The 24,310-nt window shown below is 48.1% G+C and overlaps 1 protein-coding gene across 5 annotated transcripts in view; it reads right to left on the minus strand.

Annotated features, from left to right (window-relative positions):
- Window positions 1-24,310, minus strand: part of SNAPC4 (small nuclear RNA activating complex polypeptide 4) — a 43,539-nt gene that overhangs the window by 1,343 nt on the left and 17,886 nt on the right. For all 5 annotated transcript variants that reach the window (XR_014028000.1, XR_014028001.1, XM_081339754.1 and 2 more), the window contains 14 exons: window positions 21,739-21,811; window positions 21,400-21,564; window positions 19,975-20,122; window positions 16,997-17,103; window positions 16,714-16,808; window positions 15,785-15,879; window positions 13,729-13,814; window positions 12,548-12,961; window positions 12,256-12,348; window positions 11,238-11,466; window positions 7,387-7,457; window positions 5,486-5,593; window positions 3,156-3,180; window positions 928-2,576 (listed from right to left, as the gene is read on the minus strand). Coding sequence is in view for 3 of the 5 variants with exons in the window: in XM_081339754.1 (XP_081195880.1) it covers window positions 928-2,576; window positions 3,156-3,180; window positions 5,486-5,593; window positions 7,387-7,457; window positions 11,238-11,466; window positions 12,256-12,348; window positions 12,548-12,961; window positions 13,729-13,814; window positions 15,785-15,879; window positions 16,714-16,808; window positions 16,997-17,103; window positions 19,975-20,122; window positions 21,400-21,564; window positions 21,739-21,811 (3,358 nt within the window). In the remaining 2 variants the exon portion in view is untranslated. The remainder of the gene's footprint in view (window positions 1-927; window positions 2,577-3,155; window positions 3,181-5,485; window positions 5,594-7,386; window positions 7,458-11,237; window positions 11,467-12,255; window positions 12,349-12,547; window positions 12,962-13,728; window positions 13,815-15,784; window positions 15,880-16,713; window positions 16,809-16,996; window positions 17,104-19,974; window positions 20,123-21,399; window positions 21,565-21,738; window positions 21,812-24,310) is intronic.

Here is a 24,310-nt window from a genome sequence, read left to right on the forward strand (position 1 = left end):
AACCCAGCAGTCCTCTTATCACAGCACCTGCCCTGTGGAACAGCATCCCACCAAGATCCAAATGGCTTCAGCCCTCTTGGCCTGGCGGAAGGGCCCACAATCTTGGCTGATCGTCAGACATTTGGGCTAGGGACGCTCGGTGACCTATTGCCGATTGTGGCGCTGTTCTTTTTACTAATTACAAATCAATTTTTTAAGGCCTCAGAAACGTGTTATGCTGCTTGTAGCTGTTCCATTTGCATTATGTTGTTTTCTTCTTTGGGGTTTTGTTCCTTGTTCCTCCCCATCTCAATTTATAGGTGCAGCTCTAAATTGTGTATTTGTGCGATCACAGGTTTAGTTAGGGGAAAAGAAAACACACTAGAATCAAAGGCCTGGAGTCTAAAACATGTGAAGAATGGCTGCAGGACTTGGGTTTGGCTAGTCCAAAGAAAGGTAAAAATAGGGGTGACATGATAGCAGCGTTCCAGTATCTGAGGGGCTGTCACCAAGAAGAGGGGGTCAACTTATTCTCCAAAGCACCAGAGGGCAAGACAAGAAACAATGGTTGGAAACTAATCAAAGATCGAAGCAACCTAGAATTAAGGAGAAAGTTCCTAACAGTGAGAACAATTAACCAGTGGAACAGCTTGCCACCAGAGGTCGTGGGCGCTCCATCACTGAAGGTCTTTAAGAAGAGGCTAGACAGACACTTTTGAAATTGTACAGATTCTCCTGCTTGAAAAGGGGCTGGACTAGAAGACCTCCAAGGTCACTTCCAGCTTCTATTCTATTCTATTCTATTCTATTCTATTCTATTCTATTCTATTCTATTCTATTCTATTCTATTCTATTCTTATTCTACTCTATTCTATTCTATTCTATTCCATTAATTCCTATTCCTGATCTCATCTAATCTCTTTTAACGATTCTCACCACCAGGATTACCTCCAGTTCCTCACTGGCCTCCGTTGTCTCAGCGGGGGCCTCTCTGATTGGCTCGTGAGGTTCTCTCTCAGCCTCCTCTTCCTCCTCCTCTTCTTCTTCTTCCTCTTCCAAAGACGAGCTGGAATCTTCTCCCTGGCTGCTGTCCCACCACCTGTCCCCCGAGAGGGTCGTGTTCATCCTGGGAGGGGGCAGCGCAGCCAGAGCAGCTGGGAAGCTAAAGGCCGCCAAGAACCGTCCTCTCAGGAGCTGATAGGCAGGGTTGTCCTGGAGCTTCTGGCGCACCACCTGCCTCAAGGCCTCCTGGTCTGTCTGGCTGGGCCCTTCCCGCTGCCCTTCGGGGGCCAGAAGAGAGGCAGCGCTGCGCTCCAGGGACTGTTTATTCAGCAGCAGTGCCGAGAGGGCTTTCAAACTGCATAGAAACGGGGGCAAATACGGCAGGCCCCTTCCCAGGGAGGGAACCCCCACCTCCTGGCTCTCCTTGGCCCACGCCTTCACCGTCGGCTCTGCTTCTAGAGAAAGGAGGCGAGAAAGCGGGGAGGCCGTGCCCTCCTGGGGCGGGCAGGGCGAGGGGCAGGCCTGCAGGAAAGGCTGTGCTGAGTCGGAAGGGATATTTCGCGAGGCTGAGTCTCGATTGGCCTGGGGCGGGGGCAAAGGCCCGGAATTGGAGGCGCTGGCTGCAGTCCCTCCAGAGGCAGTGCAAGGCAAGGAAGGCGCCCTGGGACCAGCAGGGAATGGAGGGCACCCCGGTTCCGTGGAGTTCCCAAGCAGCGGCAGAGGAGGAGGGGGACCTTCCGTCAGCCGTGCACCTGTCTTGTTCTGCAGGGAGCTAGAAGGAAGGCCCACTTGTATCGGGGCTCCCTCCGCCACCGGAACCCCCACAGTCGGGGCGGGGATCTTGACCAAAGTCTCGGCAGACTGGCTGGGAGTGCCAGATCCGCTGGCCACTGGCTTTCCTTGACTGGGGATGCTCACCAGGGTGACTGGGAGAAGGCCTTGGGGGGTCAGCACCCAGCTGATGGGCAGGGTAGGTTGCGCAACTGCACTGGACTGTGATGGAGCAGCTACCAACGGGAGGTGGGGTAAAGCAGCAGAAGATGCTGGAGAGGGGCAAAGCGTGTCTGCCAGGGCGGAGTTCACATTAGCAGGAGGCCCGGCAGGTGCTCTGGCCACTTCAGGATCCCTCCGAGGTGAAATGCCCTCTTGGCTGCCATCTTCTCTCGCGGCCTCATCCTTGTTCCCGTTGCAGGGAAGGATCTTTTCCTGAGAGCCCCCCGCCAGGTTCGTTCCGGGCAATGGCTCCAGAGGCATGGAAGCTGAAGCGGGAGGCGGCCTGGGTGACACCTGGGTGCCTGTGGGAGGGTGGGGGCAGTTGGCCAAGGAGGCGATGGGACCCCTTGTCGGTGGGACCATTACAGGGGTAGAGAGGAGCAGCTGGGGGGTGAGGAAGACCCTCTTCTGGGCAGCCTTCCTGGCTGTTAGCTCGCGCTGCCTCTTTTCCCGCAGCAGCTCTGAGACGGTTTTCGGCTTGGGTGCCGGGCCAGGTGGCGAACGGGCCTTCCATGTGTTGGCGGGGACGGGCCCCTCTTTAGCCTTCAGAGGAATCAGCTTCTTGCTGGGCTGGACACCGACCGCTGGGAGGTTGGGCTGAGCTGGGCAGAAATAATGCAGAAGCTCAACTTGGGATCTTCAAAGCCAGCCCCCTAAAAAAAAATGGCTCCCCTCCGGCCGCCTCGTTTGATGACACAGCACGGGCCTCAAGTTGCTCTTGCCCGCAAGTGCCGCTGTTACAGCCCAAACTTTTAGGTCGTCTCTCTTCCCCACCTGAGGGCCCTCTGTCCTCCCATCACCTACCAGGGCCCAATCCTCCAAGGGGCAGCCCTTTGGCCCTGGAATCTCAGCCAACCCTCTCTTTGCTCAGTTTTGCCCCCACGCATCTGCTTCTGCCACTCGGGAAGACAGATGGGAAGCATCTTGGCGGGGGCCATGAGGTCCAGGGCAAGGAAAAGCCTCCTAACAGCAGCCTGGAGGTGTTGGAGCTTGAAGTTTGAGCACAGGTCCTGACTATCCCACTTTACGCCCAGGCTGGCTGCACTCCTTGGAACCTGCCATCCGCTCTCCTCTCTTGGGACTTGGGAGTTGGTAAGGGCTGCCAAGCAGGCTGGGAAACAGCACTCCCCACCCCCAGCTCTTCAGGGGAATTGGGAAGCAAAGCCAAAAGAGAGACACACCTTTGGCATCCTGTGAAGATGAGGGCTGCAAAGGGAAGAAAAGAAAAGAAAAAAAAAGAATCCGCTTCAGAGACTGACAGATCAGGTCCTGCCGCGTCCTCCCGCGCCTAAAATCTCTCCGGGAAAAGGAGGTCCAAGAGAACATGAGTTGTCCTGCTGACAGAGGGTGCTCTGAATTAAAACAAGCAGGAAGGAGAGAAAGAAGGGTGACTGTCTGGGAAGGGACTCTTTCATTTTCCAGGGCGTTGGCCTACACCGGCCTGCAGGGCCAAAAGCTCTGCTTGAATTACATCATTAAATTGGAGTTAGAGAAGCAAAGCCGAGGTTTTTCACAGTTTTGGGATGTTTTCGGCGTGAGAGCCGTATGGATCTGCAGAAGGCAGGTCCCGAGACTAAATGGGGGCATTTTCCAGGCCGATAGATGGCATGGTGTAATTGGAGGTACCTGGGGCACCCACTTTCCCCACCTCACTGGGCAGACGGTCCCTCAAACAACCTGACACCACGCCGCGAAGAGCTTCGTTCTAGCTAAGAAGCTCTTGAATTGCACTTTGGAAGTCAAGTGGACATCAAGGCAGCTCGTGAAGCAGCAACGATACATGCACCTACTACGGGATGCCCCTCACTGCTGGAGTCTGGACCCACTGGAACTTCTGAGTGGCTTTCAAGGGCAACCTCGTGTTCAGTGTACTACAGTAGTCCAGTTCTGAGGTGACTAAGGGGGCCTCCAGATCTAGATGGAACTATGTGGACTACAGCTACTACCTGCTCTTCGAACTGGAGTCCGGGATGACCCCGAACCTGCCCACCAGTCTCAGAGAGGGAAGTGAAAGCCCATGCAAGATTAAAGATGACGCTGAACAGGAAAGAGGCAAACTAAAAGTGAACCCTTGTGCATGACCCTGCCCCCCCCCCCCACACACACACTTGTCACCTCCAACCGAACTGGCCATGGAGGAAGACGGGAGTTGAAGAGACACCCAACTCTGTTGGCACAGAAAGTTGCTGATCCTGGATGCTTGACCACCATTATGAGCGTTACAAGACAGACCAGATCAAGAGACAGACACTGCGCAGGCCTAAAATTACTTTGATCTGTTTGTTGCCTTGGTAACCATCTTTCCTCCCTCTCTCAAGGCCATCCTCTCTACTCACCATTCTATTCCAGGCCTCACCTCACCTACAAGCCTCGGGCTTCTATGGCTAGGAATGCTTCTGAATTTATGAGAAGCTGCATTGCCTGGCTGCCTTGTCTTCAGCACGGTGTTGGGACCATGCTGATTGGCAGAAGGGCCACAGAGCACAGTCACACGACACTGGGGCACTGCAAATGGCCGTAGGTGTGGCTGTGTCGCCAGGCACCCAAAGTTCAGTCACGGGGCAGCAGAGGGGGCCTGATTGTCAGAACATGGGGTCTGGGTCTTTGAACAGTCGCTAGACAATCAGCCGTATGTTGAGGACTAGCTACACATTTAGGTGGGTCAGAATTACTAGAAATAGGATGAGAGACCACAAGAAAAGACCAGATTTCTGGGCTAGACGTCAATAATAATTAATAATAATAATAATAATAATAATAATAATAATAATAATAATAATAATAATAATAATTGTTATTGTTATTGTTATTGTTGTTGTTATATTATTATTATTATTATTATTATTATTATTATTATTATTATTATTATTATTATTATTATTATTATTATTATTGACGTCTAGCCCAGAAATCTGGTCTTTCCTTGTGGTCTCTCATCCTATAATTATTATTATATTATTATTATTAAAAAAGTGCCCTGCAAAACAGCAGTGGGAATCCACATCCAGCCAAGGAAACAGATCAAGTCTGATCCTAATAGCTACCTTGAAACTTCCATAAGGCTCCCGTGCTAATCTAGCAGATTCATGGGCAGTTGTGATCCTAGAATATTTTTTTTATTTTTTCCCGTCCAGATTCTCCCAGACTAAAAATGCAGGGAATGACTTTGGATCTTCTGCTTGAAAAGCAGACATTCTGCTTTGGGTGGATTTTTTTTAGTCACTGAGGAACGTATTTCTACATCTTATGATTTTCGAAAAAAATCTATCCGCTCCAACTGATGCGAAGGACCCCCGATGATCACCTCTGTTCCTTTGCCAAGAAGGAAAGCCCCCAAGGATTAAGGGTAGGGTATTTCCCCCCCCCCCAATGGCTGCCCAGGAAGCAGACTCTGAGTAGGAACTCCAGCTCTCCGTGACTTCTCCGCTAACAACAAACTCGACCTAGAAGTTCTCCTCCTCCTCCTCCTCCTCCTCCGTCTTAAAAAAAAGAGATGCCAAGGAGATCAGACCTGCTTGCCGTGGTCCACAGTTGTGACGGCGGCCTTCAGCAGCTCTGGCTGCCGGCATTTTCTTCTCTGAATCACTTTCATGCAGCCGTCCACATCGATATGAAGGAGCTGAGAGAAAGGAGAGCGAGGCGTCAGTCTCCAGCCAGGCGAAAGGCCCGGCCAAGAAAGAGCATTAACGAGAAAAGCACCTCTCTGCAGCCAAGAGGCGGGGCTGACGAAGAGGAGCTGATGATCATAAGGGAGTCTTGTGTCCGACACCGTCATAACTCGGTCACATCACTGACCCAATCTTAAAAAACCTATTTTGCAGAAGCCACGGTCGTTTTAACGAAAACAGCGGTCTTTAAGCAAACCAATGGATCACGATGGACGGACACGTTTTTGCCCCAAACCTGGAAGTAAATGCCAGGTTTTGGTAAAACCATCACGACATGATGATGATTACCTAGTAAGGCTGTATTGCTATTATTCTTTTCATCTTTCCAATTACCTAGCTTCTTGTAACTTTGTTGCTTGTATCTTACAATTTATATTTTATTTAGTGTCCTAGTATGAATTGTGTTGTTTGCATATTTAGTATCCTATGACTATCACTAAGTGTGGTATCTTATGATTTTATGGGGAATGTCATTTTTATGATGATCATGATTACCATTTGTCCAATATGGTATAGGGTTTCCTGCCGGAGCAGGGGATTGGACTAGATGACCTCTAAGGTCCCTTCCAACTTTATTATTATTATTATTATTATTATTATTATTATTATTATTATTATTATTATTATTATATTATTATTATTATTATTATTATTAGTAGTAGTAGTAGTAGTAGTAGTAGTAGTAGTAGAGAGCTTTTGCAAGAGAGACAATTTTTTTTAAAATTCCATTTATATCCCGCCCTTCTCCGAAGACTCAGGGCGGCTTACAAGCTTAGCAGTAGCAGCAATTTCTTGTGTGTCCAATCACACTTGGCCAATAAAGAATTCTATTCTATTCTACTCTACTCTACTCTAATTCATATTCTATTCTATTCTTTTCTACGCTACTCTAATTTCTGATTTGTATTCTATTCTAATTCTATTCTATTATTTTCTACTGTATTCTGATTTATATTCTACTCTATTCTTTTTTACACTTTTCTCTATTCTATTCTATTCTATTCTATTCTATTCTATTCTATTCTATTCTATTCTATTCTATTCATTATTCTATTCTATTCTATTCTATTTCAATTTCTATTCTATTCCAATTTCTATTCAATTCCATTTTATTCCATATATTTTACTCTAGGGGTAGACAACCTTGGCTCTTTTATGACTCGTGGGAGTTGAAGTCCACGAGTCATAAAAGAGCCAAGGTTGCCTACCTCTATTCTATTCTATTTCTATTCTATCCTGCCATGTGACCTTAGGATGTGGCAAACAGTCATAAATGCGGCTTGGTCGCCAAGTCCCTGAATTAAGGTCACATGACCATAGTGAGGGGTGGGAGACAACTGCCAGAACTTTGAATCTGGGTCATAAACAGCCCCCAGATTGGAATTTCCAATGATTGCTAAGCGATCTGTTGTGAGTCAAGGACTATGTGCAGTTCAACAGTGGTTTTCTGCAGCATTTGGGAAGGGAGAATCTGGATTAAAAAGCAGAGATGCTGAATGCCCCAGATAAGCCAAGATCAAGGTGGAGACTGATGCCCAGTTGTGGGAAGATGCGAATTCCTGTGCTGGCTGATTTGCCAGGAAATCTGCCCACCTGGATGAAGCTCCTCTGGAGATGTTTGAATTCCTGCTCCCCCCAGACTGAAACAACACCCCCCCCCAAAAAAAACCCAACCCCCCTCCATAACAACCATGTCTGACTGGAAGCCACTTGGCTGCAGCCCAGGACAGACGCTGCCACTTACCTGAATCAGGAGCGTGAACAAAGGTGTGCTTGTGAGGTGAGCCGTCTGCAGCTGCCTGAAGATCAAGTCCGCTAGGAAGAGAAAGAGAAAAAGTTTTTTCCTCCCAGAAAATTAGCCAGGGCTAAGAATTACCCAAAGCATCGGAATTTCTCTATACAGGTGGTCCTCAAGTTAACGGCCACTTGTTCAACAACTATTCAAACTTGTCAAGGTGCTAAACAGAGCCTTGGTGGAGCAGTGGGCTAATGCCTCCTTAAGTAACACCAGCTGCCTGCAATTAGTGCAGGTTCACATCCCACCAGGCTCAAGGTTGACTCAGCCTTCCATCCTTCCGAGGTAGGTAAAATGAGGACCCAGATTGTTGGGGGCAATTAAGCTGACTTTGTAATAATGCCGCTTGGTGTGTGTGTGTGTGAAAGCCCTAATAAGCAGGCATATACATAGAATGAAGGCTACTGCTAAGCTTGTAAGCCGCCCTGAGTCTTTGGAGAAGGGCGGGATATAAATGGAATTAAAATAAAATAAATAAATAAATAAATAAACAAGTGGTCCTCGAATTTCTGGCCATCGCAGCAAGACCGTGCTCGTATGATTCAGATTTGCGACCTTTCCGGCCGGCGGAATTCCCACAAGCAAAGTCAATGGGGAAGCTGGTAGGAAGTTGGAGGTTGTAATCATGAGTCCTCGCTTAATGATGAGAACCAAGAACTGCCACTGTCAAGCAGTGCGGTCAGGTGGAGTTGGAATTTACGACTGCATTGTTTAGCGACAGAAATTCCAGCCCCAATTATCACTTGAGGACTACCTGTACCCCGTCACTCCGGGGGAAGGACAGCTGCCACCCTTAGGAGGTTAAAAAAACTACTGAGGTCCGGATTCTTCTCCTGGACCTGGTGGCTGTTTTTTTGGGGGGGGGGGTTGCTGTCTGTTTGCAGGTCTCTTGTGCACCCTTTTCTCCTATGGTGTCATTTGTGGTTTCCTATCCCTAAACTAAGGGACGCGGTGGCTCAGTGGGTTAGGACGCCGAGTCTGTCGATCAGAAGGTCGGCAGTTTGGCGGGTCAAATCCCGAGTGCCGCGTAACAGAGTGAGCGCCTGTTACTCGTCCCAGCTTCTGCCAACCTAGCAGTTCGAAAGCACGTAAAAATGCAAGTAGAAGAATAGGGACCGCCACGGTGGGAAGGTAACAGCGTTCCGTGCGCCTTTGGCGTCTAGTCATGCCGGCCACATGACCACGGAGACGTCCTCGGACAAGCGCTGGCTCTTCGGCTTTGAAACGGAGATGAGCACCAGCCCCTAGAGTTGGAAACGACTAGCACGCATGTGCAGGGGAACCTTTACCTTTACCTTTATCCCTAAACTGCCCACAATATGGTTAGAGAAAAGATGCCGAGACTCTAGAAAGAGTGCAGAGAAGAGCAACAAAGACGATTAGGGGGCTGGAGGCTAAAACATAGAAAGGTTGCAGGAATTGGGAATGTCTAGTCAAGAGAAAAGAAGGACTAGGGGTGACGTGACAGCAGTATTCCAATATTTCAGAGGCGGCCACCAAGAAAAGTGGGTCAATCTATTTTCCAAAAGACCAGAAGGGAAGACAAGAAACAAGAGATGGAAACTAATCATGGAATTAAGCAGAAACAACCTGGAATTAAGAAGAACTTCATTGTAAAAACAATCAACCAGTGGAACAGCCTGTCTTCAGAAGTTGTAGGTTTAGCTGCCAACACTGGAGGTTTTTAAGAAGAGACTGGACAGCCACTTGTCTCAAATTGTACAGGGTCTCCTACTTGAGCAGAGGGCTGGACTAGATGACCTCCAAGGTCCCTTCCAACTCTTGTTATTCTGTTAAATCGTGAAACCTCTAACAATTAAATGAAACAAAAAAATAAATGAAATAAGGGGGGGATTTTCACCCACAGCGGTGCAATTCAGGAAACGTGCCAGGGAGGGCAATGTCACAACCTTATTTCAAATGTGCCAAATCAAAACACATTCAGAGAGGGGATACCTAGAAAAGTGTCATTTGGGGGATCTTTTAAGATTGCAGGAGAATTTGTGCAATAGGCGGCTGAGGTGGGGAATGCCTGAAAGCGCAGACAAGGGCGAGTCTGGTTCGAGAAGGTCAGCGTTTCTCCACCTTGGCAACTTTAAGCCATGCGGGCTTGCTGGCTGGGGAATTCTGGGAGTTGAAATCAGGAAACCTCACTTCCAGGTTGATCCTCTTCATGCTTCCTGTTCTGCCTTCAGGTGCTCCAGAAAATAGGTTTAACTCCCTCTTCTTTGTGGCAGCCCTTTAGATATTGGAACACTGCTATCGTGTCACTCCTTGTCCTTAATTCCTAATTCTTCCCTCCTCCCCTGGCTGCAAATGGAGGGTCAAAGGAACATCAGAACATCTCATGAAGTCTACACATCTTCGACGCTGCTGCAGAATGATGAGTTGAGTGTCGCCTTCTTCGTGGTTCACTGTTGTTGTGATTCAGCGTCAGCCTGTGATACCGGCAGCTGAGTCTGATGATTCTGAAGAGGAGGAGGAGGAGGGGTTTGGAGAGCCTTTGGTGTCAGAGGGAGGCTCTGATGCACTGCAGGACTCTCAGCCTGGCCCCTCCCGTCATGCTCCTCATCAGACTCAGTCGTGTGAGCACGAGGTATTGGACGTAGATGATTCACAGCTGGATCTATTCAGGGACACTAGGAGCAGGAGGCAATCCAGCAGAGCAGAACAGAGAAAGGCAATGAGGCAACTCGGTGAGAGGAGGAGAAGGCAATAAGAAAACATGCCTTGGGACTGCTGATAAAAGGGGAAGGTGTGGGAGGTGCTGGTTGCTGAAGGCAACCATTTGAAGATCTTCTGCTAGAGTCCTGGTCTGTTATTCCTCTTGTTTGAACTTTTGGTTTAACTCTTCTTTGAACTTTTGATTTCTTTGTAAACAAATTTGGTTGGGTTTTTCCAGCCTGTTGACTATAAAAAGAGGTTGTCCCTGACATTCAAACAGGGCCGGTCGTAGGCTGGAACAGAACAACCATGTCCTTTCTTTCAGCCTGCTATTTTTCCTGTTAACGTTTCACCTGATGAAAAACTCCTGGGAGCAGTTTGGTGTCCTCTGAAAGGACGTTCCAAAGTTCGACAGGCATTTGCCTTCCCATAATCCACTACTTCTCATCCTGCCCTCCCGAGTGGCCTCTTTCTGACACGGTTCAAGAGTGAAGAGAATTGGAAGGGACCTTGGAGGTCTTCTAGTCCAAACTCCGCCCCCCTGCTCAAGCAGGAGACCCTATATCATTTCAGACAAATGACTGTCCAGTCTCTTCTTAAAAACCTCCAGTGATGGAGCGTCTATGATTTCTGGAGGCAAGCAGTTCCACTGGTTAATTGTCCTCACTGTCAGGAAGCTTCTCCTTCATTCCAGGTTGCTTCTCTCCTTAGATTAGTTTCCATCCATCATTTCGTCTTCCCTTCTGGTGCTTGGGAAAAGAAGTTGAACCCCCCCCCCTCTTCTTTGTGGCAGCCCTTCAAATATTGAAGACTGCTATCATGTACCCCCCGCGTCCTTCTTTTTTCTAGACTGGCCATACCCAGCTCCTGCAACTGTTCTCCATACGTTTTATTCTCCAGGCCTTTTAATCAACTTAGTCGCTCTTCTTTGCACTTCCCCCCCTCCCCCAAAATCTCAACATCTTTTTTGTAGCATGGGAGCCAGGGAGTCTTGAGAGCCGTCCTGGGGGGATGTTTCCATGGGCATTTCTGCACCGAAGAGGGCTTGGGCTTGATGGCCTCACCACCTTCTCTAAACTGACCCTTCTAGGCTTCCGTAAGGCGAGATGGGCTGCTGTTGCTTGGATCACAGGTACCTTTGGACTTGAGGGAAGCGGCCTCCTTGACCCGGAGGGCCCACTCCTGCACCATGTTCCCGGCCCAGGGTGTGACTGCCACCATCAATCTCCTGTAGAGGGTGGTCTTCCCCATCCCGTCCTTCGGCCGGCCGGCTCCATTTGGCACGCTGGCCGGCGGGGCCAACTGAGAACCACTGGGGCCAAGGGAGGAGGTGGAGGCAAAGCGTTTCTTTCTTCTGATTTCCCGCTGGGAAGGAAGGAAGAAAGAGTAAGAAATTCAAGGGGTTCATCTGCTGAAGGTCCGGCCTTATCGGGACCTCATTCCCGGGATCTTGAGCTACGAAGACAGTACGTCTCCCCCAAGCCATGCAGCTAAATAAGATCTTACAGCTATGCTTTTCCTAAGCAAATCCCATTTTGAACCCGGGGCACCACCCTATATATAACCCACACCCATTTATAGGGGGAGAGGGAGGGAAAACACTCCTATAAGCCCTTTTGAGTCAACCAGAGGAAACAAGATGTACAGGAAGTCCTTGACAGACGACTGTAAAGGAGCTTGACCATTTTACGGTCCTAGGTTGTGATAATTGTGAATCAGGACAGTCATGTCATCTCACAATGTTTTTCCAGTAGTTGTTGAGCAAAGGCTGTTAAAGTGGGCTGTTAAGTAAACCAACCATTTGCTACGATGCCGGTTTTACCCAAACCGGAAGGGCCGATTTACCGCAAAAACCATCGGCAAAGTGGTCACATGACCGGAGGGGGATTGCCAATGGCCACCAATCTGGCTGTGGGATTGAGTGCCCAAAGTTCAGTCAGGTGACTGCTGAAGGGGTGGGTGGGGCTCAACTGTCATTAACTTCAGACCCAGGGCATAAGCCCCGTCATTTGCAACTTCCGACAGTGGCTAAGTTCCCGGTCGTCAATCAAGAACTACCTGTACCTCTGCGCAATGAACAGAAGCAAGAGGCAAGCTTGAAGGTTTTCAGACTGGAATTTCCTTTCAAAAGTGGGGTGCTCAGAAGGAGCTTACGTTTCTCCTCTGCTGCTCATAGCTGTTCCTCCTCAAGACTCGTTTCACATAAGCCAAGGAAACCCTCCAGGCATCTTTGGCGTTTCCAAAATTCTGCAGAAGAGGAGGAGGAGGAGGAAGAAGAAAAAAACAAAAAATACCGAAGAAGAATTCAACGCTTCAGTTTTTAAACAAGGATTACATTCTTAATCCAGTGGAGTTCAGCTTTTTCTTAAGGGAAGGCTTTGTGTAAGAGTTCTTTTTGAGGATTTTAGGTACCCTACATCCCAGGGTTGTGTGTGCGGTTTTTTACCTCATTCCCTTTCATTGGAGCCAATTCTGGAATCTCCGAGCTGAGGGCAACGAGATCCTCTGTCCTCCGTCCCTCTTCTGGACCCAGCAGAGCCCCAGCGTCCGGCGTCCGCTTCCTGTTTACGTCGAAACCTTTGGAAAGAAGGGTGACCGCAGGCAACTCTCCACTGTAGACTTCAGACAGCTCTTTCCTGGCAGGGGGGACCCAGAGATCCAGGCTGGGAACTCTCCAGCAACCTGCCGCTTTGGGCTGATGGGCCTTGGGTCCCTCATCCTTCTCCTCCTCCTCAGCACCGTCCCCACCCAAATCCAGCTCTGAATATTCACTGCTGGATTCGGAAAGGCTGGAGCTGCATTGGCGGACACGTCTGCGCCTCGTGTAGCGTCTGCTCCCTTGCTTCTTCCTCCTGTGCCTCTTTAATACAAAGGAGAGAGTTACAACACAGAGCAAGCGACCTGGGGTGTGTGTGTGTGTGAGAGAGAGAGAGAGAGAGAGAAAGAGAGAGAGAGCGAGCGCAACAGCAGCAGCATCCTTTCCTTCTAAAGCAGTGATGGCGAACCTTTTAGAGACTGAGTGCCCAAACTGCAACCCAAAATCCAATTATGTATTGTCAGGTGCTGGGTGGGCGTGGCCCATTGGGTGGGCATGGCTCACTGAGTGGGCGTGGCTGCGGCGGTAATGGCAGACTGGGTGGGATTAAAAAGTTCAATCAATCAATTTCAACTTTGCAAGATCTTTTTTTTCCCCCGCCGAGAAGTTGAAATTGATTGAATCTTTTTAATTTTTTTGCACACGGCAGTGGAGGCCTAAAGCGAAAAGGTTTTATAAAACCCAGCCGAAAGGCCTAGGACTGGGGGGACGGCATGCGGGCCCACAGAGAGAGCTCTGTGTGCCACCTGTGGCACGCGTGCCATAGGTTCGCCACCACGGTTCGAAAGCACCTTACAAGGGCAGATAGTAGTATTTCTCAGGATATCTTTTAACATCGCAAAGCCTGTCCTGTTCAGCAGAGCACAACCCGCCCAGCTTCGGCATTTGTATTGTCAGGCCCAAACCTCAGCGCGATGGCGTCAAAGTGGCCTTTTTAAAGATCTGGTGGGACAACCAGATGAGGGCCTGACCCCCACCAAAGCTGGGCCTTCTCCAGAAAACGACCTTGCAAAAGGAAGAGCCTCACTCACGCGATATCCCAGCAGGACTTTCCACTTGCTTAGACACTGAGCTCCTGAGCGGTGCGGTAACTCCGAAGCGATTTTTGCCCAGTGGCCTAAAAAGAGAGAGAGAGAATGAAGGAGTCACTTGCTCACCTTAATGCCTAGGACTAAAAGAATTTGGGGGAAATTTTACGAGTGGGTGAAAAAGAGAATATGCTTAAAAGACGGCTAACGCTAATTTAGATGGAAGAAAAAGGAGGAGATAAGGAGGGAGACCCAGGCGACACAGTACTGCATAGCCGGAGGTAGTATAAAAATTTACAGAGGTATATACCGAGAAGGCTAGATTTATAGAAATATTGATGTAATAGGAAATTAATGTTATCACACCTAATATAGACATTGAAAATCTAAGGAGAGGAGCTGCTCGGACATTACCCCTGAATTGTATCGGAAGAGGAATGGGAGGGAAGGAAGGAGACGAGAGAGGGAAGAGAGTAGAGGAGGGGGAAGGAAGTAGGAAGGCTGGAGGAAAAGAGGAGAAGTGGGGAGAAATGGGAGGGAAAGAGGAGAGGAGAAGAAGAAGAGGGAAGTAGGGAAGAAAGGAGAAAGGGAGAAAGAAAGTAGAGAAGAGGAAAGAGAGAGAAGGAGGGTGGAAACAGTGAAAGGGGAAATGGACGAGCAGCACCCAAACGTACGAGTATGTATCTATGTATTGCGGTATATTTGTTGATTTGTTCGTGGAAGAAATGGAAAAATAAAAATGAACATAAACAAACAAACAATAAATAGAAGAATTTGTAAACCAGAGCAGGCTTTCTTCTTGCTGAGGATTCCTGTCAGAAACGGGCCCACCCCAATCCACGTCTTAGGAAAACAAAAACTCTTGGGAGTCAGTTCTAGTCCAAAAGGAATTTTTACTAGGACATGTTTGGTTGTGGAAATACAAGACAGGACCTGGTATTGTTTTACAGATTGAAACTTTATAAAGAGTGCCCGGTTCACTCCCCCTTCCCTCAACCCCATTTGGTCAGCCCCCCATCATTTACTTTGTGTCATCCCTTTCGTGGGAAAAAGGGAACTTCGGATCTTTATGGTTATTGCCTTCTTCCTTTACAGATTCAAATGGAGACACAGGCCAGATGCCTTCTTCCCTAACCCTCCCCTTTGTTCCCCCAGTTCAAAAGGTTTCCCTTGGTCTTTGAAATAACCTAAGGCAGGGTGAATCCACATCCGCTCCTCCTTCCTCGGGAGATGGCAGAATCCAGGGCGGGGATGTTTTAAACATACATTTATGAGTGTGATATAAATGGATTCTGACACCCGCCTTTCCTGCAGCTAAAGGGGCTAAGAAAAGCAAGACCCCATCCGATATGAAGGATGGTGTCCGAGAACGCAAGACAAGCGCTGGTTTTTAAAGGGCCCGTCGCGGAGAGGGCCAGCTTTCTGCTATCCGTGCAAAACAAAACAATCAAAAGTGCACCTAGTTGCACATAGGAGCATCCTTGGAGGAATAACAGGACACTCCCAGGGCCTGATGAAGCCCCCCCCACAGAGCAAGTGTCGGGTCCCTCCAGGTCCCTTAGTAACGCTGTCACAAGGAAGGGGAGGGGGGTGCACACATTGGTGTGGATTGAGGATGTTTCTGTATTTCCTGCCTTGTTCCTACTTTCCCTTTGATGTGTTCTACATGGGAATTAGGAAGCAGGGGGGGGGAGAGAAAGAGCCTGGGGGCCGTCTGCGTTCCACTCCTGCCGACTGGCAAGAACGAGGCAATGGCTGGTTATCGCCTTTTCGGCTCAAAAGTTCTCACAAGATGAAGTTCACACCAGCGGACTGACTCCGGATGGCCTGGGGCATTGGGAGCGAGGCTGAAGAAACGGAAAACTTTTAGCTTCATGCTTTGAAGCGAGAACTTCGGATCCCGCCTTTTTTAACTCGGCAATCACTTTCTCTCAGCAAAAGATCCCTCTTTTGAAACAAGGGCCCGTTTCCACGAGTTGTGCTGTCTCCTGAGGGGAGACAGCGGAGGCCTGGTCCATACCACAAAGGCACGCAGTTTCTTCCCCCACTCCGCGCTTACCCCTGCCGTATTTTTCGGTTAGCTCAATCAGCTTCTTCTCCTCCTCTTGGCTCCATCTCCCCTTCTTTATGTCGTTGTGCAACGAGTGCAGGTACCTACGATTGACAGGTGGAGAGGAAAGGAAGACAGTACGCGCTGCTGGCTAACGGGGACCCTTCTGACCTGCAGCTAGTCCTCGAATTGCAACCGTTCGTTTAGCAACTGCTGAAAATTACAACGGCACTGAGAAAAAATAACTTAGGAGCGTTTTTGCAGCCTCCCCACGGTCACGTGATGAAAACCTGGGACGCCGGGCAACTGACTCATATTTACGATGGTCGCAGCGTCCCCAGGGGGGGGTTGTTGTTTCATGGGATCCCCTTTTGCCGAGCTGAGTCAATGGGGGAGCCAGATTATCAACTTATCAACTGGGTTGGTAACTGAACAATTGCGGGGATTCACTTAACAACTGTGGCAAGGCTAGGAAATTGTGGAAGTTGAAGTCCACACATCTTAAAAGCTACCAAGCCTGTTTTAAGGTCAGAATGTAACTGAACTAAAAGAGACATTGCTGAAACAGCCACACGTTCATCCCCTTTCATTTCCACTGATGTTTTAGTCCCAATCTGGGGCTCCCTCAAAGGAGGTGTCTTCAATTCCCAGAATCCTCAGCAATAGCCAGAACGGGTGGAGAGTTCTGGGTTATTCAATCCTATACTTAGGCCCCTGTGCTGTATTTGAGTGCCACTGTCCTCTCATTACTTGGTAAGAGTTAAACTTCACAGAAGAAATTTAAAAAAGGTATTGCCTATAATGTAGCTAATGAAAATCACATGGTAAGCTTAGAATCATAGAGAAAGTCAGAAACAACACTGGGCAGGCAGAGATAGGTCCTGGTCTGAGTAGCAACCGTCCAATTTAAACAGCCAAAGTGATGAGTTGGGATCTACCTGTCTCGGCACTGCAGGTCGTTCCTGCCGGGTACCTCAGCCCGGATTTTATACCAGTCCCGCTCTCCGTACTTTGCCACGGCTTTCAGGAGCATCTGGAAGGACAAGACAAAAAAAAGGGGGGGGCAGATGAAGGTGTTCTGCTGGCGGAGGAAGAGGGGTGTGCCTGCCCTACCAAACAGCAACAATGGAGGAAATCCAGAAAGGGGAGGGACAGCCGGTGGAGATGGGAAGTTAATGGAGAGATTGTTGAGTCTCCCAATGGAAAAGGGCCCTTACTTACAGCATCCTCCTTTGGCGTCCAGGCGCCTCGCTTTAAGCTGGGGTCCACTCGCTTGGTCCATCTGTAGATCAGCTGGGCAGAGTCTCTCCCCTCCATGTAGTATGCAACTGTGCAACAGGCAACACTTAAGAGTCGGCATTTTACTGGACCAGAAGATTCCTCTTGCTTGATCGTTTATGCACAGCCCGAGAGAGGCCGGTTCGCCTCGCCCGCAGAAGAGGGTTGCCTTGCATTCCCTGAGTTGGGGGCCTCTGGAGGATAAAGATCAGCTGCTCCAACCTCTCAAGCATGGGGCAGCTACAATACTCACATCTTTGGTGCTCAAATACCAACCAGGGACATGTTGGAAGGACTCCCACAAGAATCTAGACCATGGGTGTCAAGCTCGCTGTGTCATGCAACATGTTGCGACGTCTCGTGACTTTTTTTTTTGCATTGCCGGAGCTGGGGTGGGCACGCTCTCTGCATGATGCAACCGACCCGCGGTTTGACACCCCTGATCTAGACCAGTGTGTCAAGCTGCGAAGAACACGTACGCTATTTCAGCCATTTCTGCTTCTGAGCTTGCCTACAGACTCCGGGGTGAGGGGGAGAGGGAGGAACGTAACGTGGACTGCAGGTGCCGGGCTGTGAGAACCAAGGTCGCTCAAAAAGTTGTTTACGGAGAACTGAAGACTTTCCTAATAATTGTCTGAAGCTTAATTGGGAAATGTGACCTGTGCTATTAGAAAGGAGGAGACTTTCTATATTTTTAATAAACTGATTCTGCAGCCAATTAGCCAGAGCTGGTTTTCCATTCATCGGTGCCAAAATGGTGCACTCAATAAAGTTTTGCATTAGAAATTGGATCGTCTCAGCTGTGCTTGCTTTGTTGGGTTCGTCAGTCAGAACCTTGACACAGTGTTTCCCATCCCTGGCCACGTGAAGATGTGTGGACTTCACACATGAAGATGTGTGGATAGATTGACATTGAACATGAAAGAGAAAGAGGATTCAGTTTATTTTAGAACATGGGAGACTTTTTATCAATGGCTAGAAAAATGCGCTAGAGAGAAAGGAATTCTAACATTCTGGGAGTTGAAGTTATTAAGGCTACAGAAGAGAAATTTCCCGACTGCACAAGCTACCAGTGGGCGACAGACGAAGCCACAGTGAAAAGAGAACCTCTGCTTTGCTGCAGGTCTCCAAACGGGGGCACTGATGGATATACATAGAGCAAGGGTTCGTCTAAATGACCTCTAAGATCCCTTCCAAATCTAAGATTCTATGCAGATGGGGGCAGTTCAATTCCCAAGGAAACAATACACGCAGTCCTTGGCTCACAACCATTCATTTAGACTTGGCCATCCTTGCATTTACAGCATCCTCACAGTCACGTCATCAACATGGGACACTTAGCAACTTGCAGGTACCGTATTTCCTCCCCTCCCAAACAAGGCCGGTTCTTATATTATTTTTTGCTCCAAAAGACGCATTAGGGCTTATTTTTTGGTTAGATCTTGTTTTCAGGGAAATACGGTACTAAATGCATCCATCCGGCTGACGATCCTAACTGAGGCTTATTTTTTGTGATGGGGCTTAAATTACGAGCATCCTGAAAAATCAGGCTAGGGCTTATTTTCCGGTTAGGTCTTATTTTCAGGGAAACGGGGCATTTCGCAGCATCCTGAGATCACGTTATATTGCAGGTGTCAATGGCTTCAGACAATGGGTATCCTTGACTCTAGAATTTTTAAGGGAAAATTGTAGTACCTAGTACAATGGAAGGGATACCCATTGTCTGAAGCCATTTGGGTGAAATCTAGCGATGTAAAAGCTGACAGACTTATCAAAAGGTTTTATGAGAAACACCCCAGCAAACCAAAAGCCAGTTCCTAAGTTGTGTTTGTTTACATCATGGGATCTGTTCTTTTTGTAAGGGGGGGCTGGATGTCAATGCTGCAAACCTTTTACATGTTTTTTGCGCTGACAGTGTAAGAGACAGCCTTTTGTTGAAACTGCTTCGCTTTGAATCTTGAAGGGAGGGAAATTTTCTAACGTCTATTTTGAGAAGATAAGAAGCCCGCATACAGACTGGGAGGAGACCTCATATGTGAAACTAATTGGATAATGTGATTTATGACGCGTAGATAAGGACGGGGATTTTGTGTGTGTTACGATGGGTTTGGGGGGAAGAGATTTCAGATTCTGGCATCTCTCCATGAGTGCCGATATTTCATTTCATTACTAAGACTTTTTAGATAAATAATATGCCTGCAATTTGTTTGATTTGTCTTATTCATCGGAACCATGACAGCAGGGGTCTTCAAACGTGGTCCTTTTATGACTGGTGGACTTCCAACTCCTAGAATACCTGAGCCAGCATGGCTGGTTCAGGAATTCTGGGTATTGAGGTCCACCAGTCATAAAAGAACCAAGGTTGCCTGCCCCTGTTCTAGTCCAACCACTTGGCTCAATCAGGGGACCCTATATAATTTGAAACAAGGGTGTTCAGTCTATTCTGCCTGGCTGATGAATTCTGGGAGTTGAAGTCCACCAGTCATAAAAGCGCCAAGTTTGAAGAACCCTGGTCTGGATCCAAGCCTGCAGTTTTATCAAAAATGGCCGACTGAGGAATTCTGGGAGTTGAAGTCCACCAGTCACAAAAGGGCCAAGTTGGAAGACCCCTGAGAGTCTGGATCCAAGCCCGCAATTTCATCAAAATGGCTGACTGAGGAATTCTGGGAGTTGAAGTCCACCAGTCACAAAAGGGCCACGTTTGAAGACCCCTGATATATGGTCATCCGTGACTGTTCCAGCTGGCTCCCAGCAAGCCAAGTCAAAAGAGGGAAGCTGGATCCGCACAGCAACTGCGACATAAGAGGTCGTCAAATCAGCTTTGATGAAGTTCCAGCCCCAACTGGATGTCGTATAGCGAGGACTGTTTGTAAAGCTGGTCCTGCAATCAGGACACTCTTCCCCCCCAAGAAGTGGCTTACTTTTCCGGTAGGGAATGTGCTTCCCAACTCGCATTTCCTGCACAAGCTGCCTGAGCATCTGATCTTCTTCAGGGCTCCATTCGCTCCGTTTGAAATCTCTGTTGTAGGACTGGAACTTCTGGAGGGACTGGAAGGCTGTGCGCTGCGTCTGGGGAGGAAGCAGAAGCACCCGGTTGGCTGGGTGGGTGGGCCAGAAGCAGGGATAAGTGGGGGAGGCAGAAGAGATCACAGCACCCAAGGGACGGGGGACTGTGGTAGAATTCCTGGCTAGACTAGAGGTGGGAGTTAAGAGGTAGTCTAGCTCAGAGAGATTTGGGGGGGGGGGGAGAACGGCAGAGGCCAGACCCTTGAAGGTTTATCTGCCTGTCCCCAAGAGAAGGCAGTCAGCCTAGCGAGGTTCTTGCAAACAGATGATCAATAAAGAAGCTTCAGGGAGTCCTTGACTTACAACAGTTCATTTAGCAATAGCCCTTAAACTTATATACCGCTTCCCAGTACTTTACACTGGTTTACAGTCAGCCTGTTGCCCCCCCAAACAAATCTAGGTTCTCATTTTACTGACTTCGAAAGGATGGAAGGCTGAGTCAACTCTGAGCTGATCGGGATCGAACTGCCGGCAGCGGGCAGAATTAGCCTGCAGTACTGCATTCTAAGTGGCTCAGTACTGCGCCACTAAGGCTCTTGAGTGACTGTTCAAAGTTACAACAGCGCTGAAAAAAAGTCCTCAGGACCTTTTTTCCACCTTACCAATTGTCACAGCATCACACGAGCACAATTCAGAGGCTTGGCAACCGGCATGTCTTTATGTCCTGATTCCCCTTTTGCAACCTTCAGACAAGCAAAGCCAATGGGGCAGCCAGATTCACTTAACAACTGTGCGACTCACTTTGCAACTTGTAGCAAGAGACAGGCAAAACTCACTCAACCGTCTCGCTTAGCGACCAAAATTTTGGGCTCAGTTGTGCCTGCAAGTCAAGGACTCCCTGTGCAACAGGAGAAATAGATCATGAATTATATTGTGCTCTGACCCTCCAGGGTCAAACGCCATCCTTTTCTTCCCCTTGCAAATTCTACTTACTGCACCGGTTTGTGAATTTTTCCCCCAAGCACCGGGACTGTCCCCGGCAGTCCAAAACCGCCTCTATAAAATGCACCAACTTTTAAGAAATGGGTGGTTTTAATGCTACCTCAAAGACTTGAACTTTAATTGCACTTTACCCCCACCCCAAAATGTCAACATTCCAGCTAGAGGCTCTTACAGCAGGGGTGTCCAACTGCCGGCCCACGGACCGGATGCGTCACACCGAAAGTGCGACCACCCCACCTCCAGACGTGGGGAGAAAAAAAAATCACGATACATCACAACACGTCACGTGACAACTCAAGTTTGACACCCCTGGTTTACAGCATCCTGTCCGGCCTTACCCCTAGCTCTTGGGCGACCGCTTCCCAATGCAGACCGCCGTGCCGGGCAGCTGTTTCCTTCAGTTTCTCAACCTCTTCTTCGCTCCATTCCTTCTTGTTGATACTGGGATGCTCGTAATTCTGCCAGTATTTCCTCAGCTCGTTTGCGTTGCGTGTTCCTTCAAACTAGGGAGGCGCAAGACGGGGTAAAGGGGCACAACTTGGTGGGGTTTTTATTTTTGTTTTTTTTTTTAAAAAAAGACATGCAGGGGAAAATTTCATTCCCAGGCGAAATTCCCTCCCCCTGTGCCCAGAGAAGATTTTAGAACCACGGGGCAGAGGGGCCGGGGGTGGACTCACGTTGATGTTGGCAATCTTGTCCCAGTCGTGCTCATCGTGTCTGTTTCCCAGCAAAGTTTCTTCTGGCAGCATGCTGGAAAGACAAGAGCAATTAGAAAAGCTGTGCTATTCTTTAGGCGGCTGTGTAGGAGAATCAGAATAGAAGGGACCTTGGAGGTCTTCTAGTCCAACCCCCTGCTCAAGCAGGAAAGCCTATACCATTCCAGACAAGCGACTGTCCCGACTCTTCTTAAAAGCCTCCAGTGATGAAGCACCCACAAGGTCTGAAGGCAAAGCTGTTCCACTGGTTAATTGTCCTCCCTGTTAGGAAGTTTCTCCTTAATTCCAGGTTGCTTCTTGAATAGAATACAATATAATAGAACAGAACAGAACAGAATAGAATTGAATTAAGGAAGAGAAGAGAAGAGAATTAAGGAAGAGAGGAGAGGAGAGGAGAGGAGAGGAGAGAGAATGGAATATGGAATTTGGTTTGGAATGGAATAGAATAGAATAAAATTAAGGAATAGAATAGAATAGAATAGAATAGAATAGAATAGAATAGAATAGAATAGAATAGAATAGAATAGAATAGAATAGAATAGAATGGAGCTGGAAGGGACCTTAGAGGTCTTCTAGTCCAGCCCCCTGCTCAAGCAGGAGATCCTATACCATTTCAGACAAGTAGCTGTGCAGCCTCTTCTTAAAAGCCTCCAGTGATGAAGGACCCACAACGTCTGGAGGCAACTTCTGTTCCACTGTTTAACTGTCCTCACTTTTAGGAAGTTTCTCCTTAATTCCAGGTTGCTTCTCGAATAGAATACAATATAACAGAACAGAACAGAACAGAATTGAATTAAGGAAGAGAAGAGAAGAGAAGAGAAGAGAAGAGAAGAGAAGAGAAGAGAAGAGAAGAGAAGAGAAGAGAGAATGGAATATGGAATTTGGTATGGAATGGAATAGAATAGAATAGAATAAAATTAAGGAATAGAATAGAATTAAGGAATAGAATAGAATAGAATAGAATAGAATAGAATAGAATAGAGCTGGAAGGGACCTTAGAGGTCTTCTAGTCCAGCCCCCTGCTCAAGGAAAAGAACCTAAACCATCTCAGACCAGTGGCTGTGCAGCCTCTTCTTAAAAGCCTCCAGTGATGAAGGACCCACAACGTCTGGAGGCAACTTCTGTTTCACTGGTTAACTGTCCTCACTTTTAGGAAGTTTCTCCTTAATTCCAGGTTGCTTCTCTCCTTGATTAGTTGCCATCCGTTGCTTCTTGTCCTGCCTTCTGGTACTTTTAGTCTTTCTCAACCTTGGCAACTTTTAAGATGTGTGGACTTCAGAATTTCCCCCAAGCATGCCAGCTGGGGAATTCTGGGGGCCGAAGTTCACACATCTTAAAAAGTTGCCAAGGTTGAGAAAGACTAGAAGAGCCAGGCGAACGTCTGGAGATACAACTAAATCGCTTTAGTTGGATGCAAAGACCGAGGCAGAAGCACCTGAAGTCAATGCCTTCCCTCTTTCTCCCCTGCTCCCTTTTGCCAAATCCCTCTTCCTGGCAAGCGGATCCAGTTGCTTTAGGAAAGCTTCCCAAATTACGCTCTGGCTCACATCTGATTGGTGGGATATATATATATATATATATAAGCTGTCGAAAGGAGACCCTTTTCCCCTCTTGGCATTCAAGCTGCCAATCTCACTGTCAAGATTGGATTGCTAAAATGCTTGCTAACCTCTGCCGCTACTCCACTTGCCATACAAATAGGGAAGAGGGGACACTTGGGGAAGAAATGGGATTTTTAAGAAGCCGTCTATGGACCATGAGAAGCAAGGACGCAAGAAACAGGTGTCTGATGGAGAAGTGGACCGTTCCCATAACAAACCAAAGAAGTGTGATTGGCCAACATGAACACTCGGTGGGCGGGGGTTATGGAAAACTATTGCTAATTAGCCAGATTTTCGCATGGGAAGCTAGACTTGATTTTGCTTCTTTAGCACTGGAGATGTGTATTCAATAAAGTTTATCTTTTGTGGCACCTGAAAGAACCTGTTCTGTTCCAGCCTACGACCGGCCCTGTTTGTGTGTCAGGGACAACCCCTTTTTCCTTTTAACAATCAATAGGCTGGAAAAAAAACCCAACCCAAATTTATTTACAGTTCCAAATAATAAAGTCTTTCAAACAAAAAATTAGCAGAATATTTTCTTCAACCAAAAATACATGATTCAAAACATCCAACGAGAGTCAAACAGCTTAGCAAGAACAGACCAGGATTCTCTTAGAATGTCTCCAAATGGTTGCCTTCAGCAACCAGCCCGGCCCACACCTTCCCCTTTTATTATCAGTACCAAGGTGTGGCTTCTCACTGCCTTCTCCTCCTCTCACTGAGTTGCCTCATTGATTTTCTCTGCTCTGCTCTGCTGGAATTGCCTTCTGCTTTTAGCGTCTCTGAACAGATTCACCTGTGACTCCTCTGAGTCTGACACCTCCTCCTCACACTGCTGAGCCTCATGAGGAACACAAGAGGGGCCAGGCTAAGAGTCCTGCAGTGCATCAGAGCCTCCATCCGACACCGAAGGCTCTCCAAACCCCTCCTCC

This window comes from Vipera berus (genome assembly GCF_964194415.1).
Source record: "Vipera berus genome assembly, chromosome: 15".
Taxonomy (NCBI): domain Eukaryota; kingdom Metazoa; phylum Chordata; class Lepidosauria; order Squamata; family Viperidae; genus Vipera; species Vipera berus.